General features: G+C 37.5%; 1 protein-coding gene across 29 annotated transcripts in view; it reads right to left on the bottom strand.

Moving 5' to 3' along the window:
- Positions 1–16,084, bottom strand: part of RIMS2 (regulating synaptic membrane exocytosis 2) — an 884,385-nt gene that overhangs the window by 596,319 nt on the left and 271,982 nt on the right. For all 29 annotated transcript variants that reach the window (XR_003999196.1, XR_003999198.1, XR_003999197.1 and 26 more), the window contains exon 4: positions 14,659–14,969. Coding sequence is in view for 26 of the 29 variants with exons in the window: in XM_030553644.1 (XP_030409504.1) it covers positions 14,659–14,969 (311 nt within the window). In the remaining 3 variants the exon portion in view is untranslated. The remainder of the gene's footprint in view (positions 1–14,658; positions 14,970–16,084) is intronic.

Genomic DNA, 16,084 nt, shown 5'->3' with positions numbered 1-16,084 from the left:
AAAGAGCCTGAGAGAACATTATAATGGCTATAATGGGTCGATATAGCCCAGTATCCATCTTCCAACAGTAGCCAGTGCCAGATGCTTCAGAAGGAATTAACAAAACAGAGCAATTGTTCAGTAATCTATCTACCTACTACCAACTTCTAGCAGTCAGAGCATGGTGTTATGTCCCTTACCATCTTGGCTAATAGTCATTAACGGACCTATTGCCCATGAATTTATCTAATTCCTTTTTGAAACCATTTATACTTTTGGCCTTCACAACATCTCCAGGCACCAAATTTCACAGGTTGATTGTGAATTGTGTGAAGAAGTACTTCCATGTTTCTTTTAAATCTGCTGCTTATAAATTTCAGTGGGTGACCCCTGGTTCTTGTGTTATGTGAAGGGGTAAATAACACTTCCATCTTCACTTTTTCCACATCATTCATGATTTTATATCTCTCTATCATACCCCTTTACCAAGCTGAACAGTCGCAGTCATTTTAATCTCTCCTCATCTGGAAGCTGTTCCATACCCCTCATAATTTTTGTTGCCCTTCTCTGTACCTTTTCCAATTCTAACTTATACTTCTGAAATGGGGCAGCATTCAAGGTGTGGGAGTACCATGGATTATATAGTAGTAGTATGATATTTTCTGTCTTATTATCTATCTCTTTCCTAATACAGTAGTTCCGAAAATTCTGGTAGCTTTTTTGACTGACACTGCACACTGAGAAACATCCTCAGTATGTTTTCAGAGAACTATCCACAAAGACTCCAGGATCTGTTTCTTGAGTGATAACAGTTCATTTAGCCCCCATCATTTTGTATGTATAGTTGGGACTATGTTTTCCAATGTGCTTTACCTTGCATTTATCATTGTTTAATTTCTGCCATTTTGCTGCCCTGTCACCTTAAATGATATCCCTTTGTAACTCTTTGCAGTCAGCTTTGGCTTTCACTAACTTGTGTAAATGCAAGGCCCAGCAGGTCTCAGACTTGAACCCACAGAACTACCAGGTAGTGGATGCCTCCATTCTGCCACCCAGAAGCATCTATAACTAGTTCATGCTTCACTACTCATGACCAGTTGTGGACACAGACCAGAGGCATTCACAACTCAAGGGGTCTGATAGGCAGCAGACTCATAGCTCCTGATTGGCTCCCCATCCTATATAAACACAAGAGGCATTCCAGGAAGTGTCTGGGCATCAGTGTGGATCTCCTGTAGCTGCCATGACCATTCCAGCTCCTGAACTCCTGGCTTTAACCTCAACTTGATTTGGATCTTGCCTCCTGACTTGGACTCTGAAAGCTGATTCAGACTCTATCCTTAGTATTGACTCCAGCCTGGAACTTGACTATGAACTCCTCTGCTACTCTTAGCCTCAGGTTTGACTGGTGATCCTGATTGCCTTGGTCAGCATCCTGACCATAATTTTGTATTACCTGCAAATTTTGCCTCAACTATATTATTTTGCATTGGTACCTGCAAACTAATGTCTCGTTCTAGCCCCATGTTTTTTTCCCCACTTAGAATACAGAATAAATTACCATGCCACATTTTTTCCACTGATAACATTGTGCACTTTGATTCAAGAAGCTGACTCAGCATAAAGCCTGCCATCAAGATAATACTCAAAATGATCTCTGTCATAGCACAGTCAAAGCCATAATTCAGCATAAATCTCCTGGAGTTGTGCTCCCATAGGACAATACTAATTCTACAAATGGTGTTGATTCTGCTCAGTGCTAAGAATAAAAACACCATGTTTACTCTAGACATTCATGTTACAAGTGAAAGCCTTTTTGCAGGAATACTTGTGGTCTTCCTGATAGCTACACAGCACAAGAATAGAGATCTTATATTATATTTACTTCTGTTTTACTCTTCAGCCACTGAGAGATAGTAGACAGACACTAGTTGTTAGTCTATTTTTAGTATAACCAATGTGCATAATTAGAAAAAGAATTTCCATCCAAAAATATATAAGGCAAGAAAAAGTTCAGGCAATCAGTATAAGCCAGATATTAAGTTACAGTTAAGTAATCAGAAAAAAATTACCATCACACTAAATAATAAAAAAATATATTCCCTTAAATAATATAACTGTAAACACAGATCTGCTCATTATGGTGGTGATGGTCATGGTTCCATAGTTAAAGCTGAATTCAGATTTGCATTTAATGTAGAGATTCAACTTCTTTGTTACTGAAATTAATTTCAAAATACTTTTTAATTTTTTTTAAAACTCAGCAATATTTATAGGCCTATTTTTCCATATTGCAACAATAGTGGGTTTTTACTTGGGGAAAAAAATTAGTTTACTGATGAAAGCTTTAAAAATTCCACTTACCTACTAGTCAGTGGCACACAGAAAGCTTTCCCTGCTTACAGTCTGGGGCCTATGGTATCAATTTCTGCAGAATTTAAGCTTTAATTTTTAAAAAAAATCCCCCTCCTTTTGCTCAGAAGATAATATGTTAATTTAATGTAAACTGATGCAAGCTGTCTTTCTGACTGCTCAACATTGCTGCTGCTGCTGCTCATATCTTTGCCAACCAGCAGCAGCACCAGCATGAAATTAACAAGACTGGTTAGTTTCACTGCAGATATATAGAACAGGGGGGCAGCAATGAAATTGTCCAGAATTATGTCAAAGTCACAGTTACTCATGACCCTATCTTGAATACTATGAGTAGCAGCAGAAGTAGGTACACAGTTATTCACTGAGGAGGAGATCCTTAAAACTGAGGCTAGGAGATGGATAGAGTAGCGGAGAACATCAAGGCCCCACAGCACACTAGCTCTACAGTGGGTAGAAGAGATGGAAAGCTCCCTCTCCATTCCAGAAGTTAGACTAAGGTGGTGCTGCAATTTATAAACTACTAAGAAGAGACTAGCAAGAGAGAAGAAAAAATTAAGCCATCAGAGCAAGATCAAAGGACAGGATTGTTGATAGTAATGACAATTCCTCACCAGCAGCAAGGGTGGCTGGATTTCTCACAAGGGCTCTGCACTTAGAGCTTGCAGACAGACTCTATCTCCCTTGTCATTTTTCATATCCACCTCTTGCTAATAGATTTAGTTCATTGACTAGTAGGTGTCTGGTCAATTTTTTTAAATTTTCTCTGTGTGTTGCTATGACTTGGTGAAAGATTTTTCTTTTTTTCACCAATATCCAGCTACTGTTTCTCCCAGTGCCTCTAAGTACTGGATTTTCTCTGTCTTCCTCCTTCCTTCATGTTGCTGCTGCTTCCTGTAGCCAAGACCAGAACTGAACTTACTTTCGTTCCACTCCCAGCTTCAGACAGCTAATAAACCCAGCTTGCATGAGGGAAGATCCCTGACAGCATTAAAAAACTGTGGGAGTAGCCATAAGGATGATAGGGAAACAGATCCACACTATTATATACTTGAAATGTTTAAAGTGGGGTTGAGATTCTAATAGAACTGTTCTGACATCATTATCTCTAGAGACATATGGCACCTTAGAGTTGAGACACAGACAGCACAAGATGCAGACAGAGAAGTACTGAAACAACAATCTGTATATAGATATCGATTTTATTTCAGAATTCTTAAAAGGGGATTCCTTTTGAACTAATTGTAGGGATAAAGCAGCATAGATAGCAGGGGATGTAAATTGATGGAATAGAAGCAGGGAGACAGGGCCAAATGTAATCCTCAGAAACAGATTTGAGAGTCACACCAAATTCAGTCTTAAACTTGATGCTGAGACCATTGGTAGTGTTCCTCTGATATTGTGCACTTTTTCCTCTTGTTCTAGCACTTAAGTCAATGGGAGGGGAAAGACTGTCCAGTGGCTCAGCATGGGCCTAAGATGTGGAAGGTCTGGGTTCAACCTCCTGCTCTGCCCTAGACTTCCTGTGTAGCCAGTTATTTAGCCTCTCTGTGCCTCACTTTCCCTTCTGTAAAATGGGGACAATAATGTGTTGTGACGATAAATATATTAAAAGATGGTGAAGCTTTTTGAAATCTACTTATGAAAAGTGTTATAAAAATAGGCATTATTATTATTAATGGAAGCTCTGTGCCCCCGTCCAAGGACAGAATTCAGGCCTAAGACTTAATTTCAAACTTACCTATACAAATTGCCTAAATACTTGTGCTAATTTCATGAAAATTCAGCATTTAGAATACATTTTTTCTGTTTACCTGACAATTGATTTCTTATTTATTATGGTCAACAGTGTCCATAACAAGAAGACACTCTTACACATGCAGACTAACAGATCTACAGATTGCAGAAACTGTATATGAGTACCACTTTCTTTACACGATAGCCAATGTCATGAACTATAAATACGAGAAATGTACATGATGCATTGTCAGTTAGATTCTTGAATAATATTTCTAAAGTCATCTGAACCAAAAAACTGAAAATATTTCACTGCTACTTCAAGAAAAGTTAAGGCAAAAATGTTAAAATGTAGCCTCTGAGTTTGAGTGTCTTTGTTTTGCTCAGCTTGAGACCCCTTGGTACTCATTGTCAAATGTGCTTAGAACCACAACTCCAATTGAAGTAAACGAGGGCTTTGGTTCAGTATGTTGGAAATTCAGTCCAAAGATCTCTATGTCAGGTAACCAAAATCAAAGGCCATGTTTCAGTATTTTGGCCCAAATGTTTAGGTGAAATATGAAAATATGGATAATTTTGGTAAGTAAATAGCTTTCATTAAAAAAAAAAAAGAAATTTAACTGATCAACTCTTGTTAGGATTTCATGGTTTAAGGTACAATAAATTGAAATCATAATACTTAGTGAATTTCTTTAAATCTTATGCTGTAATAACCGTCTGGAGTATTTGGACAATTACCTCATTGCCTGCCATTCCAAATTACTTTATGTAAACTCAAAGGCATAAAAACAAATAGTGATGCAATGTCATGTTGTATGTATTTGTGCATACAAATGTTTGTATAGCACTAAGCACACTGATAGTGCATAATAAATAATAGAAGGGTGGTTTATTGCAGCATACATTCTGATGAAATTTTGATACTCCCTTAACTCAACTACTGCTTGGAAGCCACCCTGAATAATATTACTCCAAAATCTTCATTAATTCACTGTAAAAAACTCAGCAGCTTGCATTTGACAGTTTGTATTTTCATGTAGTTTGTTTTGGCAGCTTGATTTTGGCAGGTTTTCTTTTCACACAACTAATTATCCTGCACAGGTACATTGCAGTTCATCCATATTTTTTAACCTTAGCTACTACTGTTCCTAATTTTTCTGCAGCAGATGCTTTTTCTTACTGGATTGCTTTTCATATCAATAGCTTTACTTAGACTTGATGTTACACATTCCTTACACCTATGGAACACATTTTTGACCTTGTCAATTTTGAATCTGAAGTCACCTAGGTGAAGACATTTGTTTTGGCCCACTCAAAGACAATTCCCATTGAGTGACAAACTAGAAACAGAACTACACTGGAATTCCTCTTTCGGTCCCACTGACTTTTCTTTCACTGGAGCTATTTATAAATTAGGATTATTGGGAGTCGGAGGGGCTGGGTTTTTGTTTAGTTGGTTGTTCAGGTAAATACAGATCACGACTGAATTATCAAAGGCATATCACATTATAGTCAACTAATTTTAAGAACAAACAACCATTTCAACATGCTTATGTGGAGATTCTGCCCAAAAGACCATATTCCTTGGACATACATGGACTCTGGGCTCCCAGTGTTCATGTCCATCTGTTATGATTGACCTTGGCCTGCTCAATCATTATGAGATCTTGCTTAAAGGCGTAAGTGCCAGGCAACAATGACTTTGCATGAGCATCCTGCATAATACTGAAAATGGCATCTCATCAGCAGGAAGTCCTTCCTCTGTGCCAACACTGAAGAATTGGCAGCACATTTGCTTACACTTGCTAACATCTGTTCATATATACAGTATGTGCCTAAAATAGAATACCTGAACAGTGAAAGAAGGAAAAACATTGAACTCATGAATACTTGTGGCTGATGAGATCCTTTTTGAGAACAGGCAAAAAAAGTCTGCAAATATTATAATTCTGACATGTGAAAATTAAGATCAGATTGCCCCAAATTTAGGATGCCAATTATTATTCTAGAGTTTCCTCCTCCAGCATTCTCTATAATTACTCTTATTTTTCCCTTTTTTTCTTTCAGATCAGCCAGATCCTTCACCAAAGTTCCCTGATCCGAGCCAGTACCCTTATCAGTTCTTCAAAATACATTTTGCATTCTGATTCTTAACCCTCCCCCATACACACACCCTCTCTTTCACCATAAACCTATTTACTGTCATTCTCTATTCTGTTACTCCCATAATCACTTTCTTCTTCCACATTCCCTTTTCTTTCCCTTTATCATCTCTCTCTCTCTGCCAATATGACCACTGTTTAAGTTCATCAGATCACATAGCAACTGTTGGGCTATGGGAGTCTGTAGTCTTCAAATCTTGCATTCTTCATATCGTTCCTAGGTAAAAGGTGAGCTAAAATGTATTGTATCTATCTGCCTCTAGAGAAATCACAGGGAACAAGATTTTAAAACAGCAGGTAGCTCAGCAGAGTCTGACATACCTGCTGACTGACACCCAGGAATGGAAAAAGAAAAAACTTGGATTTTGGGTGGAGGTTGGTTTTTGGAGGGAGGAGGTGTTTGTATGTTTTGTCTTGTTTAAGTTACAGAATGTGCTTATCAGAGCACTCAAAAGGATATGTTTACGCAGCACATGAAGCCTGGGCTTTAAGTCAGGTTTGAACGTGAGCCCAATTTACATCCACACAAAATCAATATGACTCAGGTCAGCAAGTACTCAGGATCCAGGTCCTAGGACTCTAGTAGGGGGGTGGCTCAGAATCCAAGTCCTAACCCTGTCCTTTTGCAATATGGATGCAGGTCAAACTGCAGATCCGAGTCAGAAGGTCTGCATAATGCAGTATGGATGCATTAGCACAGTTGTGAGACCCAAGCCGAGCAATTACAAACCCAGGTTTACGATGCAGTGTGGACACTAAAGCGGAGGCTTGGAAACACCAGGTCCACAAGCCCAGGTCCCACAGACCCGGATTTAGTGTGCAGGTAGATATAACCTACCTGTTCAAACAATACTGCATTGAAAATATAGACAGAAAACCTCTTTAAAGGTTTGTATCAGTTTACAGCTTAATCAGTTGTTGTTTTTCCTGAACTGGTTTTATATTGGAAAAACAACTGATTAAACTGGATATATTAAAAGTTATGGGCATACAAGAAAGGTAGGTCAGCTGACTTTCAGCCACAGAAGCAGACTGACACAGCACATTGTGACCACTATGAATCAGAGTCCAAAAATTCCATTTAAGGGAAGAAATATCTATATTTGTCTTTAAATTCAAATCACTCATGGAGTTGTTCTTACGTCTGCTTCTGACTAAGGCTTGTCATGAGACTGAGAAGCCATCATTCACCTACCAATGGTGTTCTCTTAGAGTCTATCATTGCTCATCATTTAGTGGCTAGGGGAAGGTCACTTGAGAATGATACAATACAAAACAGATGAGGACAGTGCCATTCTCATCAATTTAATTCATGCTGCTCTCTGCTGCCTCTCAGCCTCATCTTGCACCCTTTCCCTCCCTCCTTATTTCTGGCCTCTTTTCCTCCTTCCTGGCTTTTCTGTCTCTTTACTCCCTCCACAACAACCCCAGTTGCAATCCCAAAAGACTGTACCTAATTGCCTGCACATTACTACTGCTCCTTCAGAAGCACTGAATGAAAGTGACAAATATCAGTTTCACTCTGCTGTCTGTGCTGGTGTTATGGGAGACAAAATGTATAGGGAGCACATGTATATACTGACCAAATATCCCATTTTGGCTAGAAATTCCCCAGGTTTATCAGTCCAGTATTAGATGTTTTAAACACATATCCTGTCAAAGTCCAAGGCCTCTTGTATAGAAGGAAACAAATTATGGAGAGCTAGCAGGAGTTCTTGACTGTCTCCACTTCCCCTCTCCATGACTCAGCTACTCTGCTCTATGCTGGAGAGTTGGACCAGCTAGACAGGCAACAGAGAGCAGTCAACAGACCTCAGCTGCCCAACTGCACACCCGAGCCCCTGCAGTGAGTAAAGAAGGAAGACATTTTCCATTTCTTCCTCAGAACCCATCTCTTTGGAGATTTTTTCATGGCAAAAACATCTGTATTATTGCCAATATACTCCTTGGACTGTGGAGAGGAATAGAGTGGCAGGGAAAGAGACAATCTTTATTCCCTCCTGTTTTCATATCATCCTCACAGAGCACTCATGCAGCAGCAGAGGATTGTTCCTGTATCCTAGCTATAGTACAGCACTTCCCTATAGCACCGGCAGGAACAGCATAACTATGAGAATTGTGCTGTCCTCATCAGTTTCTTCTGCTACTCTCAGTGAATTTGAGAAACACAAAAGCACAAATTCTCTTCTACAAATTTTTTTCTAGGATACCTTATAAGGTGACAAAGGATCATCTCTAGGGCCCTACCAAATTCACAACTGTGAAAAACACATCATGGACCATCCCTCATGAAATCTAGCTATTGGAGAGAAGAGGGAGGTGCACAGCTGGGGGCTACCACCATGTGCCAAGCTCCAGCTGCTACTTCGCTGGGCTGGGGAGGGATAAGACTTCCTCTTTCCCTGCACAGTCACTCGTGGGAGGCAGATCAGACCCACCTCTAGATACCCCCGGCTGCAGGAAGCTCCACAGCTGCACTGCCTTCAGATTTTTGTCCTTTGGCTCTTAATAAAGGAAGCCACTATGAGCAATCCACTTTTATTGCAGAAAAACAAAAGGAGGAGAGAATAACCTGAGAATACATCTGCATTTTTTTGTATGTGGAGGAGAAAGAATACAGGTTTTATGCTATGTCTGCTGCCTAGAAAGTAGATGATATTGTTATGATGCTGCTTGATCTCTCAAGAAAATTTTTTTAGATTTGGCTTACTGATTTAATTTTGTTTCCCTTCTTTTAGTTTGAAAAGAGACAGAGAGCCCAATCTACTAGTCTTGGTCCAAACCAATTCACCATGATGCTGACAACTCCCCACTTGATCCAGAGCATAAGTACTCTCTCTCTCTCTGTCACACACACACACACATAGAGAGAGCAGACTCTTAAACAGATGCAGCAGAAGCAAACTAAACTCAGCACTGGCAATTTCATGAAAACAAGATTTCTTGCAAGATTTTCACTACTTCCTGCACCAGGGTAGGATATACTTTGAGAATAGCCTTCCCTATAGTATATTGGCCAAATACGGAAAGTACAGATGTATGAAAAATATATTTTTTTAAAAGTTAACCTAACTTATTCAAATCTCTGAAAGGGTTTGGAGTTTGTATGGGATGAACAATGGATGAACAAGAATGTAGCCAACTCTTATTTGTCTGAATTGAATAACCCATTCTTATAGCCTAGCTGAATCCCTGTTATGTCATCTCTGAGTGTCATACTTTCTATATTGGCATAGAGGGAGGCATGACTTCTTATTTCATGCTCATGGCAGTATTCAAACATGGTAACATCTGCTATTCACTCCATGTGAATAACTCCAGACAAACAGTATGGTGCCATGCAAAGAAGCTTGAGTTTGGGAGCAATCGTAAGGATCCCCTTCTCTTCTCTTTAATTGCAGAGTATTATCTTGATTTGTCTTGGATTTGGATGAGGAGAGGGAAGACTGAGAGTCCTCTACATAATGATTAATGAAGGGATATTACAGGTGGCTTCAGAAAAGACAATATTTCTATCCAGATGATATTAAGATCACAGTTGTAGCTGGGGTGGAAATGTAATATATTAGAAAATGGCTACAGAGTTGGTTTTGAAGATAATGACAGACTGTATGGTGCTATTAATAACAGTAAAATAAAAAGGACCTTTTTGAGTAATCCAGGAAAAAAATAAATTGGATAGTACAAATCAAAGAACTGCAATGCGCAGCAGCATAAATAACCCATCTATGCACAGCAGATCTAAAAATGGACCTTCTGCATCTACTGTTTAGATTGTATTTAATATTTTAGATTACTTTTCTTGGATTCACATTGCTCACCAGTTTTCAGAGGCCCTGGCCCTATGTCCCTATCAACACCTATAGTTTGTTCAAAAACTGATTAAATCTTTCAACATACTATATATTTCCTGTCCATCTGTAGGATAAAATATCTGCATGATACAAACAATGCCAGTGTAGCATCTATCAATGACAGATATAGGTAGGTCACTAACTTAAACCAGTGTAAAACTGGGTCCAATCATAAACCTTCTGGCTCTGACTTCTCCATAGATTTATTTCACAAACAGCAATATAAAAATATTTTAAGGCATATTACAACTACCATATATATACTAGAAACATATTTAGTAATGGAAGACCGATCTGGTGGTGACAAGTGCAACTTTCTGTTAAGTTGATTTTGACTTCAGTTTTTAGTAGACATGGGCCCAAACTGAACCCTCTTTTCCAAACAGCCTTGAAGAAGGTCAGATCTAAATTGTCCAGTTCAAACCCAGCTCAAGAGTTTTAAGGCAAACTTCTGCTCTTAGGTCAATAAAATAGGATCTCCACTCAAATACCTTGCTCTTCCCACAGCCAACAGTGTTCACACTGATATCAAACTGGAGTTCTGTACATGTAGCAGGAAAAGACTATTACTCAAGATATTGTTAATATTGAATATTCTGTTAATCAAGATTATTACTATTGCAGTAGCGCCCGAAATATGTTAGATGATACACAGATAGTCAAGAAGATATGGTGCCTGCTCCAAAGAACTTACAATCAAAGGAGACAGACAAAGAGATGAAAGGTGGGAGAAAGGGATAAACAGAGCAGTGATAAAGAATAAGGCAGGGACAGCAAGTATGGTTTCATGGTGAAGGAGGTGAATGCTACCCACAAGAGCTCAGTTCTATTCTTAACTCCGCTACAGATTTCCAGTATGATGCTGGGCAAGTGACTTACTCCAATATTTTCTCAGGTGGCCACTAACTGTGTGTTCCTCATTTTCTGGGTACCAAATTGAGACACCTGGAGTCTGATATGCCGAAGTGCTAAGTGAAGACTACTGCAATTACAGTTAATGAAAGCTGTAGGTGCTCAGTAAGCAAAAGTTCAAAACAAATTAAAGACATCAATTTTCAAATTTAACTGGAAAAATATATTAATCTGTAAGCATACTTATTCTTTCTTATATGCTATGAAAAAAGCAGACAGTATGCAATTTATATCCTCAGCCATACTGTACAAGCCACTTACTGGAGATACAGCAAAAATAATGAACCAAATAACCCACACAAACTCAAATCAGTGCTTGAGACTTCAAAATTATAGCAAAATTACATTCCATACATCAGTATTATACACTATATATATGCTAATGTAAGTAAATTAATATATTTTAAGAAAATAACAATATACAGGTAGTCTTATTTATATAGCCTTTTGGATGTATATTGTTGGGTAAATTTTGAAAGGGACCTATAACTCTCATGCAGTATTTTGAAATAGTTCAGCACACTATGTCCTGGGGACATATTCCTGGTCATAAGAAAGCAACAATACACCACAGTCTTGGAGATTCTTTGGGATAATGAATGAGCTCTCTCACACATGATAATAAATTATTTTATTTTACTGTTTTAATTTTCCAAAATTAAGTCTGGTGTAAACACATTAATAAACTTGGGGACACTGAAAAATTCTGGAAACGTTATATCATGTTATTTTTTTATATTCTTATTCACTTTCTGACTACTTACTGTGCTCTGGATATAAGTCCCCTTCTCAAAACACTGGCCCCACTATTGCTACTTCACTGTCAGTGGGGTCATTTTGATTTGTCTTCTTTCTCTTTTGATTTATCTTATGCAGAAAAGTGAGAGGAACAAAAATGGCCTCCCATACTAGTCAGGAAAAACTCACTCCCTTGACTGAGCTTTTTTATAATAAAATTTTATCAAGGTGATATCACATCCAACATGCTTATCTAGTGGCTGGTCATTTTAACCCTTCAGTTGCACTTAAAGAGATACATCTGTATTATTAGACATTCTAATTTAGATTTTTAAACAGAAGATATAAAATCAAGCCTAACACTCTTTAAGATACTTTGGATATCCTAGCTTGACCAAAACTGGAGGGATTAGAAGATGGAAAGAGGTTCTTAGAGCATGATCAGCAATCAAAAAGAAAAAATAATACTTTAGGCTAATCGGTACTGCTCCATTAGCCTAAGAGAATACCACAAAATACTTTATAATTTAAAAAAGAAAACATTATATTATTAGGAAAATACTATGTACTATTTTAATAAAAGGGTAATAAAATGAAAGTCTTCACTTTTAAAATTTTGTTTTAAATATAATTATAATTCCTTTTTAAAATATTGATACTGTTAAGACTACCACATTGGTAATGCAACACACTGTTATATAATGATTAATGTTTGAGACTTAGCTCAGTCCCTGGATTTTAGTCTAGCATCTCTTAGAGACCCTGATATAGGTAGAGTCTGGCATCCTTCTCTAATAGACACTCTGGCCAGCTTAGGAAAGAGATGGTCATGCATCAGGATGTATCCTATTTCAAGCTCTCTTCAATGGAAGGAAGATTGGCTCCATGAACATTAAGACAGGGTATTATAACCACAGAAAAATAAAGAGAGATTTTCTCAGTACTAGAGGCCCCTCTAAACCTCAAGGATGTGCAGCATTTACCATAGATACAATTTTAGGTGTGGTTGTTACACAAGGTTGTGTTTATGTTAGTTAAGAGGCAATAGGATGAGTAAGTATACAAATAAAACTGAAAGAGGAAACTGGGTCTGAAGGAGCCAGTGTTTGTTTGTTATCCAAGACACGTACATTAGGTTAGTACATACCACATTATGTGAATGCCTGCTAGTAATAAGAGCTGAATAGGCCTATGTTTTTCCGAGAGTTCTGTTCACTTATGCTAAGCTACATCCCACAATACCCTGCAATAGTATAGCTTAGTATTTGGCATAAGAGAGAGGAAACTTGTCAAAAATCAAGCTACATTTGTTTTATATCTTGGTACAAGCTGAGGAAGTACCTTCACGAATCAGGACCTGGAATGCTAGTGTCTGAAACAAGATAAGGAAAGGTACATAAAAGTTAAGGGATTAGGAGAAACTGATGGGCTGGATTTCATAAACACCCCTAACTGAAATGGGTAACTTTGGGAGCACATCTTCTGTATAAGAGGAATGTAACAACCCTGTGTGAGACAGCTTCCCTGAGACACTGCAGTATTGAACCTTTTTCCTACACTATATTATTAATGGCTTTTAGCAATAAACATGACTGATTGATTATTTGGTCTCTTGAATATATTTCAACACAAACCAAGTGTAGTCAAGCAATTGACCATACAGTTTATCAACAAGTTGGATATTGATGATCTTAACAGGAATGGATGGAATTAAAGGACAGAGTATTTTTTCCTGTGGGTCTATTTTATTCTGAACTGTGTATATTTATATTATACCTGTAGTTAGAGTTTTAGACAATAGCATTTTAAAAATCTATCTATCTAGCCTTTATACAGGAATTGAAACACTGCTAAGGAGATGGGGCATTATCATTATAATACTATAGGGGATGATTCCATTATAATACTATAGGGAATAATATATGGCATGATTCCATTTTCTAAGCATAATTAAGAAAAAATGAGAAATAGAATTAGTCTTTTTTTCTCCCATTGTTCCTGCTGCTCTTTAGCAATGAGTTCAACTGCCAACTTCAGTATTGTGGAGCTCCGAGACAGTGAATATAATTAAGAAGCACTTGGAGCCATTCAGCACTGAACCTGTCAACTGAAATCAGAGCAAAGGGCAGCAGGCAGAATAGGTGAAGCAAAAACATCTGGTTAATTACATTCAACTTTTTTCCAACCAGGGCAGGAAATAAAGATTAGAATTTGGTGAGGCAAGTGGAAGGAAAGTTATAATTATATTAATTTAAAAAATAGTTATAGTTTCAGCCTGTGATAAGTGACACTAAGATGAATGGGTTAAGAGTTATTTTATTTTTTTATTGATGAAGGGGACTGAGGTTTAAACCTGAGGTTAGAAACTCTGAGGAAGATGCAGTGCTGATGTCATCACTCAAAAATATTAGAATCTTGCATCAAAATACAGCAGGTATTATGCAAAGTAACATTGTGACAATCTGAATGACTACCAAATTCCAACAACATACCTTGGCATGCCTTGTTTTTTAAGTATTGGCAGTAATCACAATAATTATGCCAGAAAGTTAGTGATCACACAAAACTGCGGACTACGTTATTTATAAAGAGTATACAAAGAGTGTTTTGTAAGAAGGAAATGACCTAAGCACAATGTACACTTTCAGCATCACATTTTCATTTTTTGGCTGGCTAATACCTTTTCTGAGAAGGAGAAGATGAAGAAGACAGCATGCTGTGTGCAACTTTCTGACAGCAATGAAAGGCTCCTCACCTGCTTACCAATTAGAACTGTTTAAAAAACAACCTAAAATACATATAATCAGAAGACGCAAGAGTGTCACATAGGATTTGTAGAATAAAGTTCTTCAACAAACTTCAACAAACTCTCTTATCAGTATGAAGATGAAACAGTTCCTTACCTGTCTGAAGTTGTGTCACTTGCAACCTGGTGCTTCACTCCTGAACCATTTTTAATTGAGTCTTGTCTTGTGAGCACTTGAGATCTACTTTTGTCCAAAGCTGGTGTTGATATGTCACCTGAGGGTCCTTGGTACTGGGACTGTTCCTGCAGCTTTGCTTTTTTCTCCTGAGGTGCTTCCTCATTCCGCAACCCTCTAATACATTCTTGATCAGGCTGCTGTGGTGTATTTGATGCACTGTTGTAGAACCAAGCTCCTGATTTTGTGAGGATTTCTTGTTGTTTTCGGCACAAGTTACATACCCACATTACCTGTGCATTGATTTAAATGAAAAACAAATTAGTTTTGTGAAAGAATACAAAAATAAAAAAGTTTTAGTTAAGCATGTGTCAGTTGGGCTGCTAGTTCTGGAGATACAGACGAGTATAACTTCACTTCTTTAAAATAAAAGTTACAGACAAGGTATTAATAAGCATAACAAAATATGTCTAGACAAACATGGAAAGAAAAGTTTCTTTAGTAAAATATAATGCAAGAAAGTATTTGCATTTACAGTAATTGGAAAGATGGTAAATCATAAGATCATAAGAACGGCCATACTGGGTCAGACCAAAGGTCCATCTAGCCCAGTATCCTGTCTCCCAACAGTAGTCAATGCCAGTTGCTTCAGAGGAAATGAACGGAACAGGTAACAATCAAGTAATCCATGCCGTGTTGCCCATTCCCACCTTCTAATTAGTTGGACATACTAATTTTCAGAAGAGATTGTTTTGAAATAGGATTAATAAAGATTAACTTTTCAACTGTTTTTAAATTGAAAGTATTTTAAATGATACAAAAGTTCTTTCTAAATATTTTCCCTTTAGCTAAAACACTAATACACTCCCAAATTTTGGTCCTCTCTGACTTTTGTTTTAGGATCTTTTTAAAATTGGTTTTTTAAATGAATTGGTTGCTAAATCATTAATGGCCTCTACTTAATACCTGTTACATCACGTCACCATTTAACAACAGCCTTGAAAAATAGAGAGCAATATTACAAGTCTTTCATTTGTGAATGTTCCCTCACTCCGTATCATGCATACAGCCCAAACAAACATTCCACACAACAACATTTATTGCTAAAAGGATCCTGGCCAATAATACATTCTAACAAACCCTGTAATGCAGAATTAATCAGTCAGCAAGCCCAATTAATCAAATACATATTTCAGAGAGCTAGGACGTTCCATTTTCATAGATTTTATCATCAAGTTGAAAGCTGTTTGTATTTTTTAAAGTGTTAAATTTTATTTCTTTGAATTTAATAACCTAATGGTATCAAAGTACGTCAGGATATAATAGGTAGGTGATTTAATTTTTTTTAATAAGGCAATTACTGTGGTTCAGATTATAAATATGGCTTTTGTCAAATTAAAATCCAAAA

Source organism: Gopherus evgoodei, chromosome 2 (genome assembly GCF_007399415.2).
Source record: "Gopherus evgoodei ecotype Sinaloan lineage chromosome 2, rGopEvg1_v1.p, whole genome shotgun sequence".
Taxonomy (NCBI): Eukaryota; Metazoa; Chordata; order Testudines; family Testudinidae; genus Gopherus; species Gopherus evgoodei.
Note: the sequence above shows the minus strand (reverse complement) of the source record. Positions and strands in the feature narration are given on the sequence as shown.